The sequence below is a fragment of the Ursus americanus genome, chromosome 33 (genome assembly GCF_024610735.1).
Source record: "Ursus americanus isolate L20-20 chromosome 33, mUrsAme1.1.p, whole genome shotgun sequence".
NCBI lineage: Eukaryota > Metazoa > Chordata > Mammalia > Carnivora > Ursidae > Ursus > Ursus americanus.
In genome coordinates, this window is record NC_142159.1 from 23,094,718 (window position 1) to 23,107,550 (window position 12,833).

The following is a 12,833-nucleotide window of genomic DNA, read 5'->3' on the forward strand; positions in this document are numbered from 1 at the left end:
GATTTGTAGATTCTCTTTGACCTAAAAATAATGAAATTAATTTGTAAACCCATTGAGCTGAAAAGCAGCAGGCCAGCCGCCTATCATAATTGAACCCAGAACTTGCAGACATTCAAAACAGACCTAGGCGGCCAGGCCCTAGCTCAGGCTCTGCTCACTGCTTAGGCAGCCCCAGCTGCCAGGCTGCAGAAGAACCAACTTCGAAGGCTGAGACCCACCTTTAATTCTTGGAGCAGATTCTGGAAGCACAGCCTTCGTGCACCAGGGCCTGCTGTCCCTGCCTCCTCCCGCTCTGTGTAGGGAGGAGCTAGGGAAGGGACAGCAGGAAGGTCACAGGTAGGAAGGTACAGTTAGAGCTGAGCCAGGAGCCCAAGTTCAGGACCAGAGGATACAGCCGTTTGTTGTCAGTCCTTCCTCCCTGGTAGGGTCACGCCTAGAGCTGGGGACTAGGGAGGGAACACTGGGCCCCTAGGCTTGTGATGGGGTCAGACCCAGGCAAAGGCTCCCTGCTCAGGGCCCTTGTTACTCCCCACCTGAGACGTGGCTTCTGCGTGTTGCAGCTTCCACTTCCGGACGGAGGGAGGAGCAGTGAAGGGAAACACAGAGGCCTCCTTCCCCGCCTCGGCTGCTGAGACCAAACCTGCCTTGGCCCCCTCGTCCCCTCCAGCGCCTCCTGTCACCACAGCCACGGTTTCCTCTCTGGAGGGTCCCACTCCCAGCCCGGCCGCTGTGCCATCCACCCCCACGCTGCTCGCCTGGAAGCAGCTGGCTTCCGCCATACCCCAGCTGCCTCAGATCCCAGCATCGGTGCCTCACCTGCCCACCTCGCCCTTGGCAACGACTTCTCTAGAAAACGCCAAGCCCCAGGTCAAACCCGGATTCCTCCAGTTCCAGGAGAAGTGAGTCCCTCGATGAGCCGGGAGTCCCGCGTCCCCCGCGTGTTTCGGGAGTAGGTGCTAGCAAGGGCGGCGAGGGGGCCCTGCTCTTCACCTTGCAGTCAGCCCCGGCTGTCCCCAGCCTCTCTGGGACACCGTCTTCGGGCAATGTCCTTCTAGCCAAAGATGCTGCTGCTCTGACCCCCTGCCTGTTCCCAGAGCGGCCAGCTGGGGTGGGGGGAGATGGTGGTGGTCGTGGCCGCTGTTCCAGAGGGGCAGTGTTGACGCTGTGAGGACCACCTTAGGTGGGCTGGGAGTGGTGGTCCTCGCCCGGCAAGGAGGGCTACGTCTCTCCCTGGGCCTCCTTGTTGATCTCTGTGGCTCGCGCCCACGGCCGAGCCGCTGCAGAACAAGCGAAGTCATGGGTGGGGGGCGAGGGGGCTAACCCCCCCCCCAGGCCCGCACCCATCTGCACAATGGTCTGAGCTCTCAGGGGTGGAAGGGCCCTTCCTTACTGGATGGTGGTGGCGCCTTGTGGCGAGAACGGTGACTCTGTATCGTTACGTGTGCGGCTTCCTGTTCTCAATAAAAGTAATAAATTGGATGTGAACACACACCGCCTGAGTGGCAGCTGTCCTCCCTCTCTGAGCACCTGCGGCTGGGCCTATGGCATGGAAGGGCACCTGCGCTCCTCTCCGTCCCTTCCCCAGCTTCCCTCCCTCCGTTCCACCTCCCCTCAGTGGCAGCTCTCTTAGTTTCCCCAACGTGGTCAGGTTCACGCCCCGGGGCCACCGTGGGGGCAGCCCTGTTGTCGGCCAGGGCGGAAGGCTGGGGCACAGCGTCCCCTGCACCTGTCTGCTGTCTGGGGGGCAGGCTGTGGGGCAGGGCTGCTGCTCCCAGGGCAGGCCGGCATGGGGGCTCGGCCCAGCACCCCTCCACCCCCCAAATTCCACCACTCAGCTGGCCTGTGAGGTTCTCTGAGTGGACGGGATCCCCATGCCCTGGGCCAACCCTGGGGGCCCCGGCCACCATGCACCTCAGCAGGACCGGACACCAGGCACACATTCCCACTGGCCAAGGCCCCGTGGTAGCGGGGCTTCCTGGTAGGGCTGCCCACCCATCTGCACCCTGTCAGTCAGCCACACCCAGGGCAGTGTCCGTGCCAGGCTAGCCAGGCCCTCACTGGCCCCCCGCCAGGGCTGGCAGCGCCATCTCTCATTTTCACATCCAAGAGGTTACTGCAGCCGTCCTTATCTATAATCCTGAGGTGTGGCCATGGAAACTACGTGTCCCAGCATGCAATGCTCTGGGCAGCCTGCACACTGCAATCCTTCCTGCACCATCTGAGCTCCAAAAAGAAGGCAGGAATGCATGCTGGGATCTGTAGTCTCCTCTGGCCGAAGCCACTTGGGCAGGAGGGCAGCCCAGGGGCCATTCCTCTGGGCCGCACCACAGGGGGTTAGGGAGCAGAACCCCAACACGACGAATATCAGGATGTCAGTAAGGAGGGCCCTGGGAATGCCAATGACCTTCTGGGCTGTGGTTTCATTCCAGCGATCCTTGCCTCGCGACGGACTGCAAGTATGCCAACAAGTTCCACTTCCACTGTCTCTTTGGGAGCTGCAAGTACGTCTGCAAAACCTCCGGCAAGGCGGAGTCGCACTGCCTGGACCACATCAACCCCAACAACAACCTGGTGAACGTGCGAGACCAGTTTGCGTACTACTCCCTTCAGTGTCTCTGTCCCAACCAGGTCAGCGTGGGGGAGGGGCGGGGTGGGGGCGCCAGGGCACAGGGCAGGGCCCGGGACCAGCTGCTCCTGGCAGGGATTCCGTTTCTCACGCCCCTTTTGAACTGGCCTCCTCCCGTCCTGGAAAGGGCACCGTCGGCCCCTGGGCCCCTGGAGGCCCCTGGGCAGGTGTCCAGATCGGGGCTCCGTTGCTGAGGTCTGTCATGTCACCCCAGCCCTGGGTGGGGACGACATGTTGGACAGTCGCTCTACATTTGGCATCATTCCGCCCATCCTGGAACTGTGCTCCCTTTCCCCAGAGGCCTAGAATTTTATAATTCTGGGCCCACTGGACAGCTAGAGATTGAGCTGTCCATGCCCCAGACAGGAAGGGCACAGCACATTCACCACAAAGGCCTGTCCGGAGACTGGTGGGGGCTGTTTGGCAGAGCGCCTTGAGGAGGAGTCTGATCCCAGAGCTGGGCGATGCAGAGAAGAGTGCGAGGGTAGATTAGTGATGTCTGCTCTGGGTGTGGGCTCAGAGGCAGTTGGCAAGATCGCCAGGTCGGATGTCTCAGGCAAATGACAAAAGGGACATACTGCTTTTGAACACGTGAAAGGCCTGTACCCAATCGTGTTTCCTGATTCTGAGCACGGAAGAGGGCCTGCCGTGGGCCAGAGGCAGGGGGCCAGGTGGGAGCTCACGGAGGCTGTTGGCCGGCTCCTGACCCTCCTGCCGCATCCCTGCAGCACTGCGAGTTCCGGATGCGTGGACACTACCACTGCCTCCGGACCGGCTGCTGCTTCGTGACCAACATCACCACCAAGTTGCCGTGGCACATAAAGAAGCATGAGAAGGCCGAGCGGCGGGCAGCCAACGGGTTCAAGTACTTCACCAAGCGCGAGGAGTGTGGCAGGCTAGGTACTGGCGGCTGGGGCTGGGGGCAGCAACTTGCGGCAGGTGGCAGGGGCACAGCTCTGGCCCCTGAGGCCCCGCTGGCCTCGGCCCCCTCTCCCAGTACCCACCTCTTGTCCCTGCCTCTCAGACTCCGCCTGTCGTTAAAAATGTCCCAGATCTCACAGGCTGGGCATCATCACGCAGGGAAAACTGTCCAACACAAAGAGCCCAGGAAGAGGGGCGAGGGTGACTCGGAGCACTCCAGCCCCCCCCCCCCGGGAAACACCACATGGGTAGAGTCAGGCCCTGCACCCGGTGCCCTCTCCTTTCCCCTCGAGGCCGTGCAGGTAACGCAGGAGCTCCCGCAGCGGCCCGCCCTGGGATCTCTTTCCAGGGCTTGCGCTACAAGGGCTCCGTCCAGGACGGTCCCTGCTTCGTCCACTCGTGTGTTCGTGCAGCAGCTGCTTACTGAGGAACAGCTGCGTGCGGCGCGTGCTGCTGGGGGCGGGGGGGGGGGGGCGGGCGGTGGAAGTAAGGGTTTGGAGCGTCTGTTCTGGCCAGCACCGTGCTTGGTGGTGGGGATCCGGTGGGACGAGCAGGTACACTGTGGATCAGCCCAGAGCATCTGTGACCTGGGTGACCCAGAACGAGGTGGCCGTGGGGCCAGGAGGGAGGTCACACGTGGCCCTGAGCTTCGCAGCAGATGCCAGGGAGCGGAGTCTGCTGTGAGAGCTGGTCCCTCGGCTGGGAAGCTGTCCACAGCCCCTGACCAGGGCCCCCTGAGACGCTCCCTGGCCCCAGCTCGCCCTGGGGATGCCTTTTGGGGAGGGGCTCCGGGATGAGCGGGCAGAGGGCAGAGCCCACCCGCCTGCCTCAGGATGGAGCCACGTGTTCCCGGGCCTGCAGATGTGGGGCAGGAATGTGCCAGGAACAAATGGGAGCGTGGAAGGCAGGTGGCCGCGAGGCGGGCGGGGCAGACATCTGGACTGCAGGCCGGGCCTGCTGTGACTCAGGTGGCCGGAGCAGCAGGGCCTCGGGGGAGCAGAGGTGGGGCCGCTGACGCTGCAGACTGGCCCTTCCAGAGGGAAAGGGTGAGATACTCAGGGCAACTGCCAGAAAAGGCAGGAAACAAACCTTTCTTTCAAGTATTAATTCAAAAAGAATTCACGGCCTGGGAGAGGGTTGGTAACCGTGGCAACAGATGTCAACATTCCGTGGCCCATGCTGTCCTCGGGCTCAGCTTACGGGTGTCGGGGTTCTCTGTAGCTGTCCGTATTTACTCAACTTTGGGGGGTTTGGGTGGTAGTTGAGGCCAAACAAAGCTGGGGGATGATATAAGACACCTGGCCAGCCCCAGTGCCATGGCGACGGGCAGGCCTTCACCTGCCCTGTGCCGACACTGTTTCAGCCCTGCCCGCTCTGTTTGTTCTCAGCCCAGAGCCAAGCGGAGGTGGGTGGGGGCAGGGCAGAGGTCTAAACAGGTCCAGGGACAGGCACCTGGGCTCCCCAGAGGAAACATGGAGACATATCTTGCTTGCTGGGAGGGGGCTGACCTGGCAGACGGGTCATTAGGGTCTTGCCCTAGAGCCCCAGGATCTCTCTGTTGGAGGGGCAGGGAGGGGATGGGGCCCAGCCTGCCACGTCACGTGCCCTCCTGCCACCTGGGGGGTGGGGTGGAGTACAAACCCTCCTCAGACGAATGTCCCCACGGGTGGGGTGGGGAGCATGCCCTGTCCCCGACGCCGTCTGCCCGGTTGGCCACACTGCCCCGGAGCCCAGAGCGCGGCCGCCGCGCAGCAGGTGCGGTGAGCGTTGGCCGGCGCGGGGCGCTCACGCCAGGTGGGGCTGTGTCCACAGGCTGCAAGTACAACCAGGTGAACAGCCATTTCCACTGCATCCGGGAGGGCTGCCAGTTCTCCTTCCTCCTCAAGCACCAGATGACCTCCCACGCCCGGAAGCACATGCGGAGGATGCTGGGGAAGAACTTCGATCGTGTGCCCCCCTCCCAGGTGAGAGCCCCGGGCAGCCAGGCCGCCGTCCCCTCCTCCACCTGGGGTGGCGACAGGGCATCACCTGCGTCCCTGCTCTTGCTTCCTGGTGGGGGGCCCTCGCCTCCCTGAAGCGACAGCCTGCCCTCTGGGGGCAACGCAGCCCCCAGCTCAGCTTCCTCAGGGTCCCCCTTGCTTCCTTTCAGGGCCCCCCGAGCCTGATGGACACGGAGACCGATGAGTACATGGATTACACCGGCTGCAGCCCGGGCGCCGTGTCCTCCGAGTCGTCCACCATGGACCGAAGCTGTTCCAGCACCCCTGTGGGCAACGAGAGCACCGCGGCAGGTGAGTGTGCGGCCAGCGAGCCCGGGACGGCCAAGCAGCAGGCCAGGAAGAGACCTCGGGGGCCCAGGAACTTCCAGCCTGGGCCACGCCCGTCCTCCCGAGACCCAAGGCACTGCTGGGTCCGACTTAGGACTGGAGGGTCATGGTCAAGTGGCCTCAAAGGGGGACAGAGCCAGCCTCTGGGTGTGGCAGAGCCAACGGGTCTGTGGGATGTGGGTCATGGAGGCCACCTCCTGCCAGCACTCAGCCCTTGGCCTCAGTTTCCAGGAGAGGACCCCGGCTTGTCCTCTCTGAGCGCTAACCGAACAGAGCAGCAAGCCCCAGCCCACCCCCCCGCCAGGAGGGCAGGTAGGCCGGGAACCTGCCAGAGCCCGGGGGACCCAGGCACCCGGCCCACCCTCCCACTCGGCCGCAGCACCCCCCGCCCCCCGTGACCTCTCCCTGCACAGTCTCCCCCTCCCATTCTCTCCTGCCCCTGCCACCTCCTTCCCCACTTTCTCCTGGCGCCTCTCTGCTCCTCCTCTGTCCACATGTTTTCATATCATACTTGCTTCTGCCATTGGGTTTCTCATTTGGGTTCTTTTTTGTTTGTTTTTTCTTTGTTTTGGTTTTCTTTTTTTTTTTTTTTTTTTTTTTTTTTCTGCTTCTCTCCACCCTCTCCAGGCTGCCCGGCTCCTCCTCCTCCTCCTCTTCCTCCTCCTGCTGCCGCTGGCGACGAGGCTGCCCACGTGGCTCCGCGGCCCCCACTGACCCCATCCTTCTCGGCGGCCGTGCTCCGGGCGCCCCTCCCCTCCCTCCCATGCCTCTTTTCTCCGCCCTGTCTCTCATACTCTCTGCTCAGTGCCACTCTCGGAGCCACTCGGGGCCTGGGCCACCCTGTCAGCAGCCCACCCCGCTTCCCGCCCGCCACTGCCACTCCAACTCCAGTAAAAAGTGACGTCCCCCTAGTTCAGGATGCCGCAGGTAACTCGCACACGTCTTCTCGCCAGTGTTTGTCACCCCAGTGGACCCTCGAGGCCGTGATCCGGGACCTGACCTTTTTCTGTGGCCTTGCTGGGCCGAGGACAGGGCCACATTGCACCCCTCACCGCCCAGCACCCTCCCCCAAAGACCAGAGAGCCTAGTCTCTGCCCCGCGGACAGCTCCTCGTGACCCCTGCTCAGCCTGAACCCCCATCCCTGGGGCCAGGCAGGAGAGGGCGGGAGTCTGTGTGGCCCAGGTCCCAGGCGGTGCTCCGTGACAGAGGTGCCTCCTGGTCCCACCCCTCACCGCCCCCAATATCTGCTGTCCTGCAGGGATGAGACCTGCCCTCCCCTCCCCACCCCTTTGCAGTATTCATCACCCCAGCTTTGCGCCTCCCCTCACTCATCTGTGCCTCACATTCTGCCTGAGAGCCGGGCCAGTACTGTGCCAGACCTGGGGGCACGGCAGAGAGCAGGGCAGAGGGCCCCCCACTTGTGGAATTCAGCCCATGGAAAGCTGTCACTGGCATAACCAGACAGACCCCTGTGACAGCAGCCACTCCTCACCCACCTGGATCTCCAGGCCCCAGACCCTCCCTTGTCCTCTGCTGGGCACCCCCACCCCATGGCAGACCTTGGTTTCACCTGCTAAGGGTGACTGGGTGTCCTCCCTTAGTGGACAATGCAGCCCAGTGGCGCCATGGAGGCTGGGTGTTCTAGGCAGGATCGGGGAGGGCTGAACAGGTCAGCCACGTGGGAGAAGGCTGGAGGTTGCCCACCCTTGACCCTGGCTAGGGCCGGGCCCTGAAGCTTTCTCTCTGGTTTCTAGGGTGTGGAGCAGGGAGCACTAGGATTGCTGCCCCTTCCCCAGTGGCCCGTGCCACGCCAGGGGGCTGCTCGCCCCTGACCCTGCAGCAGTAGGGGGCCACGGCATATCCCAGCAAGGGGGTAGCGGACGCAAAACCACACTGCCGGTCAGGCAGCCCTGGCAATGGGGCATCCTAAGTGTAGGGAAGGAGCCGGATCCAGTCGGGAGGGCACAGGTGGGCACCCATCTGTTGGCTGAGCCCCTGCTGCAGCCCTGGCCCCTCAGCAGAGCTGCCCTCTCCCCAACAAGACCTTAAAGAACCTTCTGGTACGAAGGGGAAGGTGTCCCTCGGGGCAGGGAGTTACAGTCCCAAACAGCCCCGGGGCGCTTGGCATCCCTGTTGCAAGTAGGCTGGTCCCATGTGCAGACAGGTGGGCAGCTGGAGAAACTGGTTAGCCAGCCGGAGAAGGAGCTGGCCTGTCCCTCATTAGAGGTGGGTCTGTGATGGCGTCCTGGCCCCCATCCAACCCGGGTAATTATACTCTGCCGACCTAGATTCCCCCTTCAGCTTCAATTAGCACCAGGACGTGTCCTCACTTCCCACCCAAACTGGCCAGGAAGCAGCCACCACATCCCCCGGAGCTGCTTGCTCTGCCACCCCGGACGGATGCCTGTGCGGTCGTCCTGCAGACATGGGATGACGCAAGGGGAAGCCTGGGGCTCCCCGGCTCTTTTGGGAAGGGGGAGTGGGAGAGGCCCCCAGAGCCCCAGGGAAGCCAAGGAGTTGACCCCAAGGGGCGCCCTCTGGCCACGGTGCCAGGACGGGGGGGGGGGGGGGGGGAGGACCGGGCGTGGGTGCAATCCTGGGAATGGTGCCTAGAGGGACACTGACCTACCCCACCCCACCCCAGGGAACACCATCTCCATGCCGACGGCCTCTGGGGCCAAGAAGCGCTTCTGGATCATCGAGGACATGTCCCCGTTCGGCAAGCGGCGCAAGACGGCCTCCTCGCGAAAAATGCTGGACGAGGGCATGATGCTGGAGGGCTTCCGGCGCTTTGACCTCTACGAGGACTGCAAGGACGCGGCGTGCCAGTTCTCGCTCAAGGTCACCCACTACCACTGCACTCGGGAGAACTGTGGCTACAAGTTCTGCGGGCGCACACACATGTACAAGCACGCGCAGCACCACGACCGCGTGGACAACCTGGTGCTGGATGACTTCAAGCGCTTCAAGGCCTCGCTCAGCTGCCACTTCGCCGACTGCCCCTTCTCGGGCACCAGCACGCACTTCCACTGCCTGCGCTGCCGCTTCCGCTGCACCGACAGCACCAAGGTCACCGCGCACCGCAAGCACCATGGCAAGCAGGACGTGATCAGCGCGGCCGGCTTCTGCCAGTTCAGCTCGAGCGCCGACTGCGCCGTGCCCGACTGCAAGTACAAGCTCAAGTGCTCGCACTTCCACTGCACCTACCCGGGCTGCCGCCACACGGTGGTGGGCATGTCGCAGATGGACTCGCACAAGCGCAAGCACGAGAAGCAGGAGCGCGGGGAGCCACCCGCCACGTCCCCGGGCCCCGCCGTCGGGCTGGACGGCGCGCTGTCGCTGGGCGCCGAACCCGGGGGCGCCCTGCTCTTCCTGCCGCCCGCCGCCGCCGCCGCCGCCGCCGTTGCTGGCGGCCCGGGGGGGCTGGGGATGGGCAACGCGGGCGACCCCAGGGACCCCGGCCCGCCCGATGGCCCCGGGCCCCGCGACGGCCTCGCCGCGCCTGCGCCCGGCCCCCCGACCGGGGAGTCGTCGCAGGAGGACGAGGAGGAGGAGCTGGAGCTGCCCGAGGAGGAGGCGGACGACGACGAGGACGACGACGAGGACGATGACGATGAGGACGACGACGAGGACGACGACGACGACGACGAGGACCTGCGCACCGACTCGGAGGAGTCGCTGCCCGAGGCGGCGGGGCCCGGGGCGCGGAGCCCGGAGCTGGCGGCACCCGCGCCCGCCGCAGCCTCGCCCTAGCCGGCCGTCGGGGGGGCGCGGGCACCGGGGCCGGGGCCGCCTCGCCTTCCCCCCTGCCGTGGTGGCCGCTGCGATCCCTTTTGTAAGAGATGCTATTTATGTGTAACGCTGCCCTCGGTCCAGAGCGAGACGGTCGCCCCCGCTGCCGGGCTCGGGGCGGCCCCGCCGGTGCTTCCGGACCCCGAGTCCGTCTCAGGACAGAGGCGGGGGCCTCCCTCTGGTGCTCCGGGGCCGCCCCCGCCCCGCCCGCGGCGCGCGGCCAGCGGCTGGAAGGACAGGCTGCGAGCGACCCTTCTCTGGCTGCACTTCGGGGATCTTCTTCAGGGAAACAGAAGGTGCTCTTGTCCCGGGTGGGACCGAGGAGCAGGGGACCCCGAGGGCGAGGCGGGCGCAGACACCGGGCAGCCGCCCCGCGCGCCCCTCCCCGCGGCCGGACCCCGGGCCCCACGACCACGCCGGTGGGATTCCTCATTGCTCAGGACTGGGAAGGGCGCTGGGGGTCACCGCGACCCCCACCCCTCACCCCCAGAGGCGGGCCCTAGTAGCATCTGGCAGGGCCTTCCATTCATGCAGCTAAGACCCTCCCTCCCGGCCCTGGGGGGTGCGGGGGCGGGGCAGAGGCGGCAGCGCCGGCGACACTGCAGGGACTGCGGAGGGAACCTCGCGGAATTAGCGAGCCGGGAGGCCGGGGCCCTGCTGTCTGCTCCCGAGGGCTGGAGCCCGGAGGAGGCGCGCCTCGGCCTGCCGCTCGGTGACTCCCAGGCCCCGGACTCTCCCCGGGGGAGGCCGAGGCTGGGTCCCGCTTCCAAACCCAAGAGCAGCCGGTGCTGGGGTGCTGGGCCTTGCAGAGGTCTCAGCCACCCACGTGGTGGGAACAGGAAGGATACCACTGTTTGGGGCTTTAATATTCAAAATGGGGGGAAAAATGCGAAAAAGTTGTACAGTATTTTTCCTGTAAAGGTTATTATTCTACATAGAACAAAAAAAAAAAAAAAAAAAAAGGCAGGCGGGCCGCGAGAGCACAGGCCCGCCTCGGACCAGCCCTGAGGTTGGAGACCGAGTGCAATCGCTCACGTGGGATTTCGTTTCGAATTGATTTTAGAGGCCTTACCAGTTTGAGGCTGTCTGTCTTTACACTAGCACTGGCGGGAGCTGCGTGATTCCAACTTTTAACTTGAATTTTGTAGAAACAAGGAAAAAGGACTATTACTGTTGATACAAGTTTGTAGTTAACATTTGAGTTTTTCTCTATTGGTTATGCGTGTGGCTTTATAGGGCTTTTTTTTTTTCCAGTTTGTTTTTCTTTCTTTTTTTTTTTGTTTGGGATGCTTCTTTCCTGGTGCAACCCACCCAGATTTGCTTCCCTTTGCAAAACACTCCCCCCTCCCGGAGTGGACGAGGTCACCAAGCCCAGCTTCTGGGGGGGGCACCAGGTGGCCAGTGGTTGTGATGGCGACAGGGACGAGGGCAGACTGCCCGAGCTTCCCATGTCTCCAGTCCTGGCCACCAGCCTGGCTCAGGTGGGACCCTGAGACTTGCCACAGGGAGAGAGCCAAGCCCAGCCTGGAGGAGGCCTGTCACCCAGAGCCGCCTCCCCACACATCACCAAGGGGAGCCCCACCCGATGGCAGGGGGCGCTGGTTCTTTTTTTTTTTTTTTTTGTCCGTGTGTGTGTGTGTGTGTGTGTGTGTGTGTGAGTGTGTGTCCCCTCTTGGCTGCCCACAGCCAGAGAGCCAGGATCATCTGCACTGGAGAGGGAGCAGGGAGGGAGGAGCGGTCAGCGGACCGATTCAACAGGCAGCAAGCCGTTGTCTAAACAGCCCCTACCAGACCCTCCTGAATTCTGTGGGCCCCGCTGCTGCTGCTGCGCACTGGCCCAGACTCTGCGCCCCACCGCAGAACCGCTGGGCGTGTGGAGGGGGTTTTGTAAAGGAACACAAACAAAAAAACAACAACAAAACAACAAAACACAAAAACATTTTTCAATGTAGCGAAATTAAAAAAAGAAAAAGAAAAAAAAGAAAAAAGAAAATCGAAGATGCCGACAGTGCGAAGTCTAGCCTTTTGTAACCTTCATATTGCACACTAGGACTATAAGCCATTGCTAGCTCATTTTGAATTTTAATGTGTAATTTTTGTTTTATTTTCTTTCTGTGGGGAAAACAATGCTTGATCCACCAATGCTCTTTTTAATGTTTTATAACTATGTATGTGTATATATATAAATATAAAATAATGTATGCACATATGTGTCTATATCTATATGTATATACATATATAGAGATATAGAGATATAGAGAGAGGTTTTGAGACGAAAAATGCAGAACGTGAAAACCGAACTGAACAGCGTGTGCTCTGATTACTTGAATCTGGTCTCCTCGGCACCTGGTTAACTGAATATTTTTCCACTTGAATTTAGTGCTATTAGAAATTTAATATATGTGTTTTATTTATTTGATTTTTTTTTTTGCATGACTGATGCAAGGTTTGACATTTTCACTCAATAAAAACTGGAAAAAAATCTATCAAGTTATCTTTTATTTTTAAAATCAGCCCCAAGTGGCTGGCGGGGATCCAGCTGTGCAGGGCCATGGCCGGGCTCTGTGGGCCAGGGGAGAGTGGAGGGAGTCGTTCACCCCTCAACCCAGGCAGGAAAGGGGCAGAACAGTATCACCCGGGGATGAGGCCACGTTCCTCCAGGTTGCTGAGGACTGACGGGGAGCTCAGGCCCTGCCCACCCGAAGGGTGGCCTCCTTCCCAAGACCTGCTTGAAGCCCCTGCATGAGGCTCAGGGGCTGCCAGAGGGCACAGCCGACTGGCACAGAAGCGTCTGGCCTCAGGCAAAGGCTCCATGGGCTCTCCGGGCCCCCCGAGACCCTGGCCAGCCCCGGCCTCTGGCAGCCAGGGCTACTGGGCAGGCGCTTGGCAGGGTCATCCCTCTGCCTCCTCCTTCGGCTCCTTCCTCCTTCCTGCAGGGACCTGCCTGGGCTGGGAACGGCGCGTACCCGGATCTGATCCGGATGCTGGCTCGGCTCCTGCCCAGAGCACATGGGGGCAGAGCCAGAGGGGGCTGATTCCTAGGTCCGCAGCCACCAACCCCAGGCCTGGGCTGCAGGCCCTGGTGGCCCCTTGGCGGCGGCGGGGGGGGGGGGGGCTACCTCGCAAGTGTGGGTGGTGGTAGCACCGCCATCAGCCTGGCCCAGAG

The 12,833-nt window shown here is 62.4% G+C and overlaps 1 protein-coding gene across 4 annotated transcripts in view; it reads left to right on the plus strand.

Annotated features, from left to right (window-relative positions):
- Positions 1-12,165, plus strand: part of CASZ1 (castor zinc finger 1) — a 147,857-nt gene extending 135,692 nt beyond the window's left edge. For 3 of the 4 annotated variants that reach the window (XM_045776893.2, XM_087858731.1, XM_045776892.2), the window contains 7 exons: positions 561-899; positions 2,430-2,628; positions 3,355-3,526; positions 5,360-5,511; positions 5,697-5,838; positions 6,502-6,801; positions 8,520-12,165. In XM_045776893.2, the coding sequence (XP_045632849.2) occupies positions 561-899; positions 2,430-2,628; positions 3,355-3,526; positions 5,360-5,511; positions 5,697-5,838; positions 6,502-6,801; positions 8,520-9,628 (2,413 nt within the window). In that variant the 3' untranslated portion in view covers positions 9,629-12,165. The remainder of the gene's footprint in view (positions 1-560; positions 900-2,429; positions 2,629-3,354; positions 3,527-5,359; positions 5,512-5,696; positions 5,839-6,501; positions 6,802-8,519) is intronic. The other variant, XM_045776894.2, reaches the window with a different exon arrangement.
- Positions 12,166-12,833: the final 668 nt, after the last annotated feature.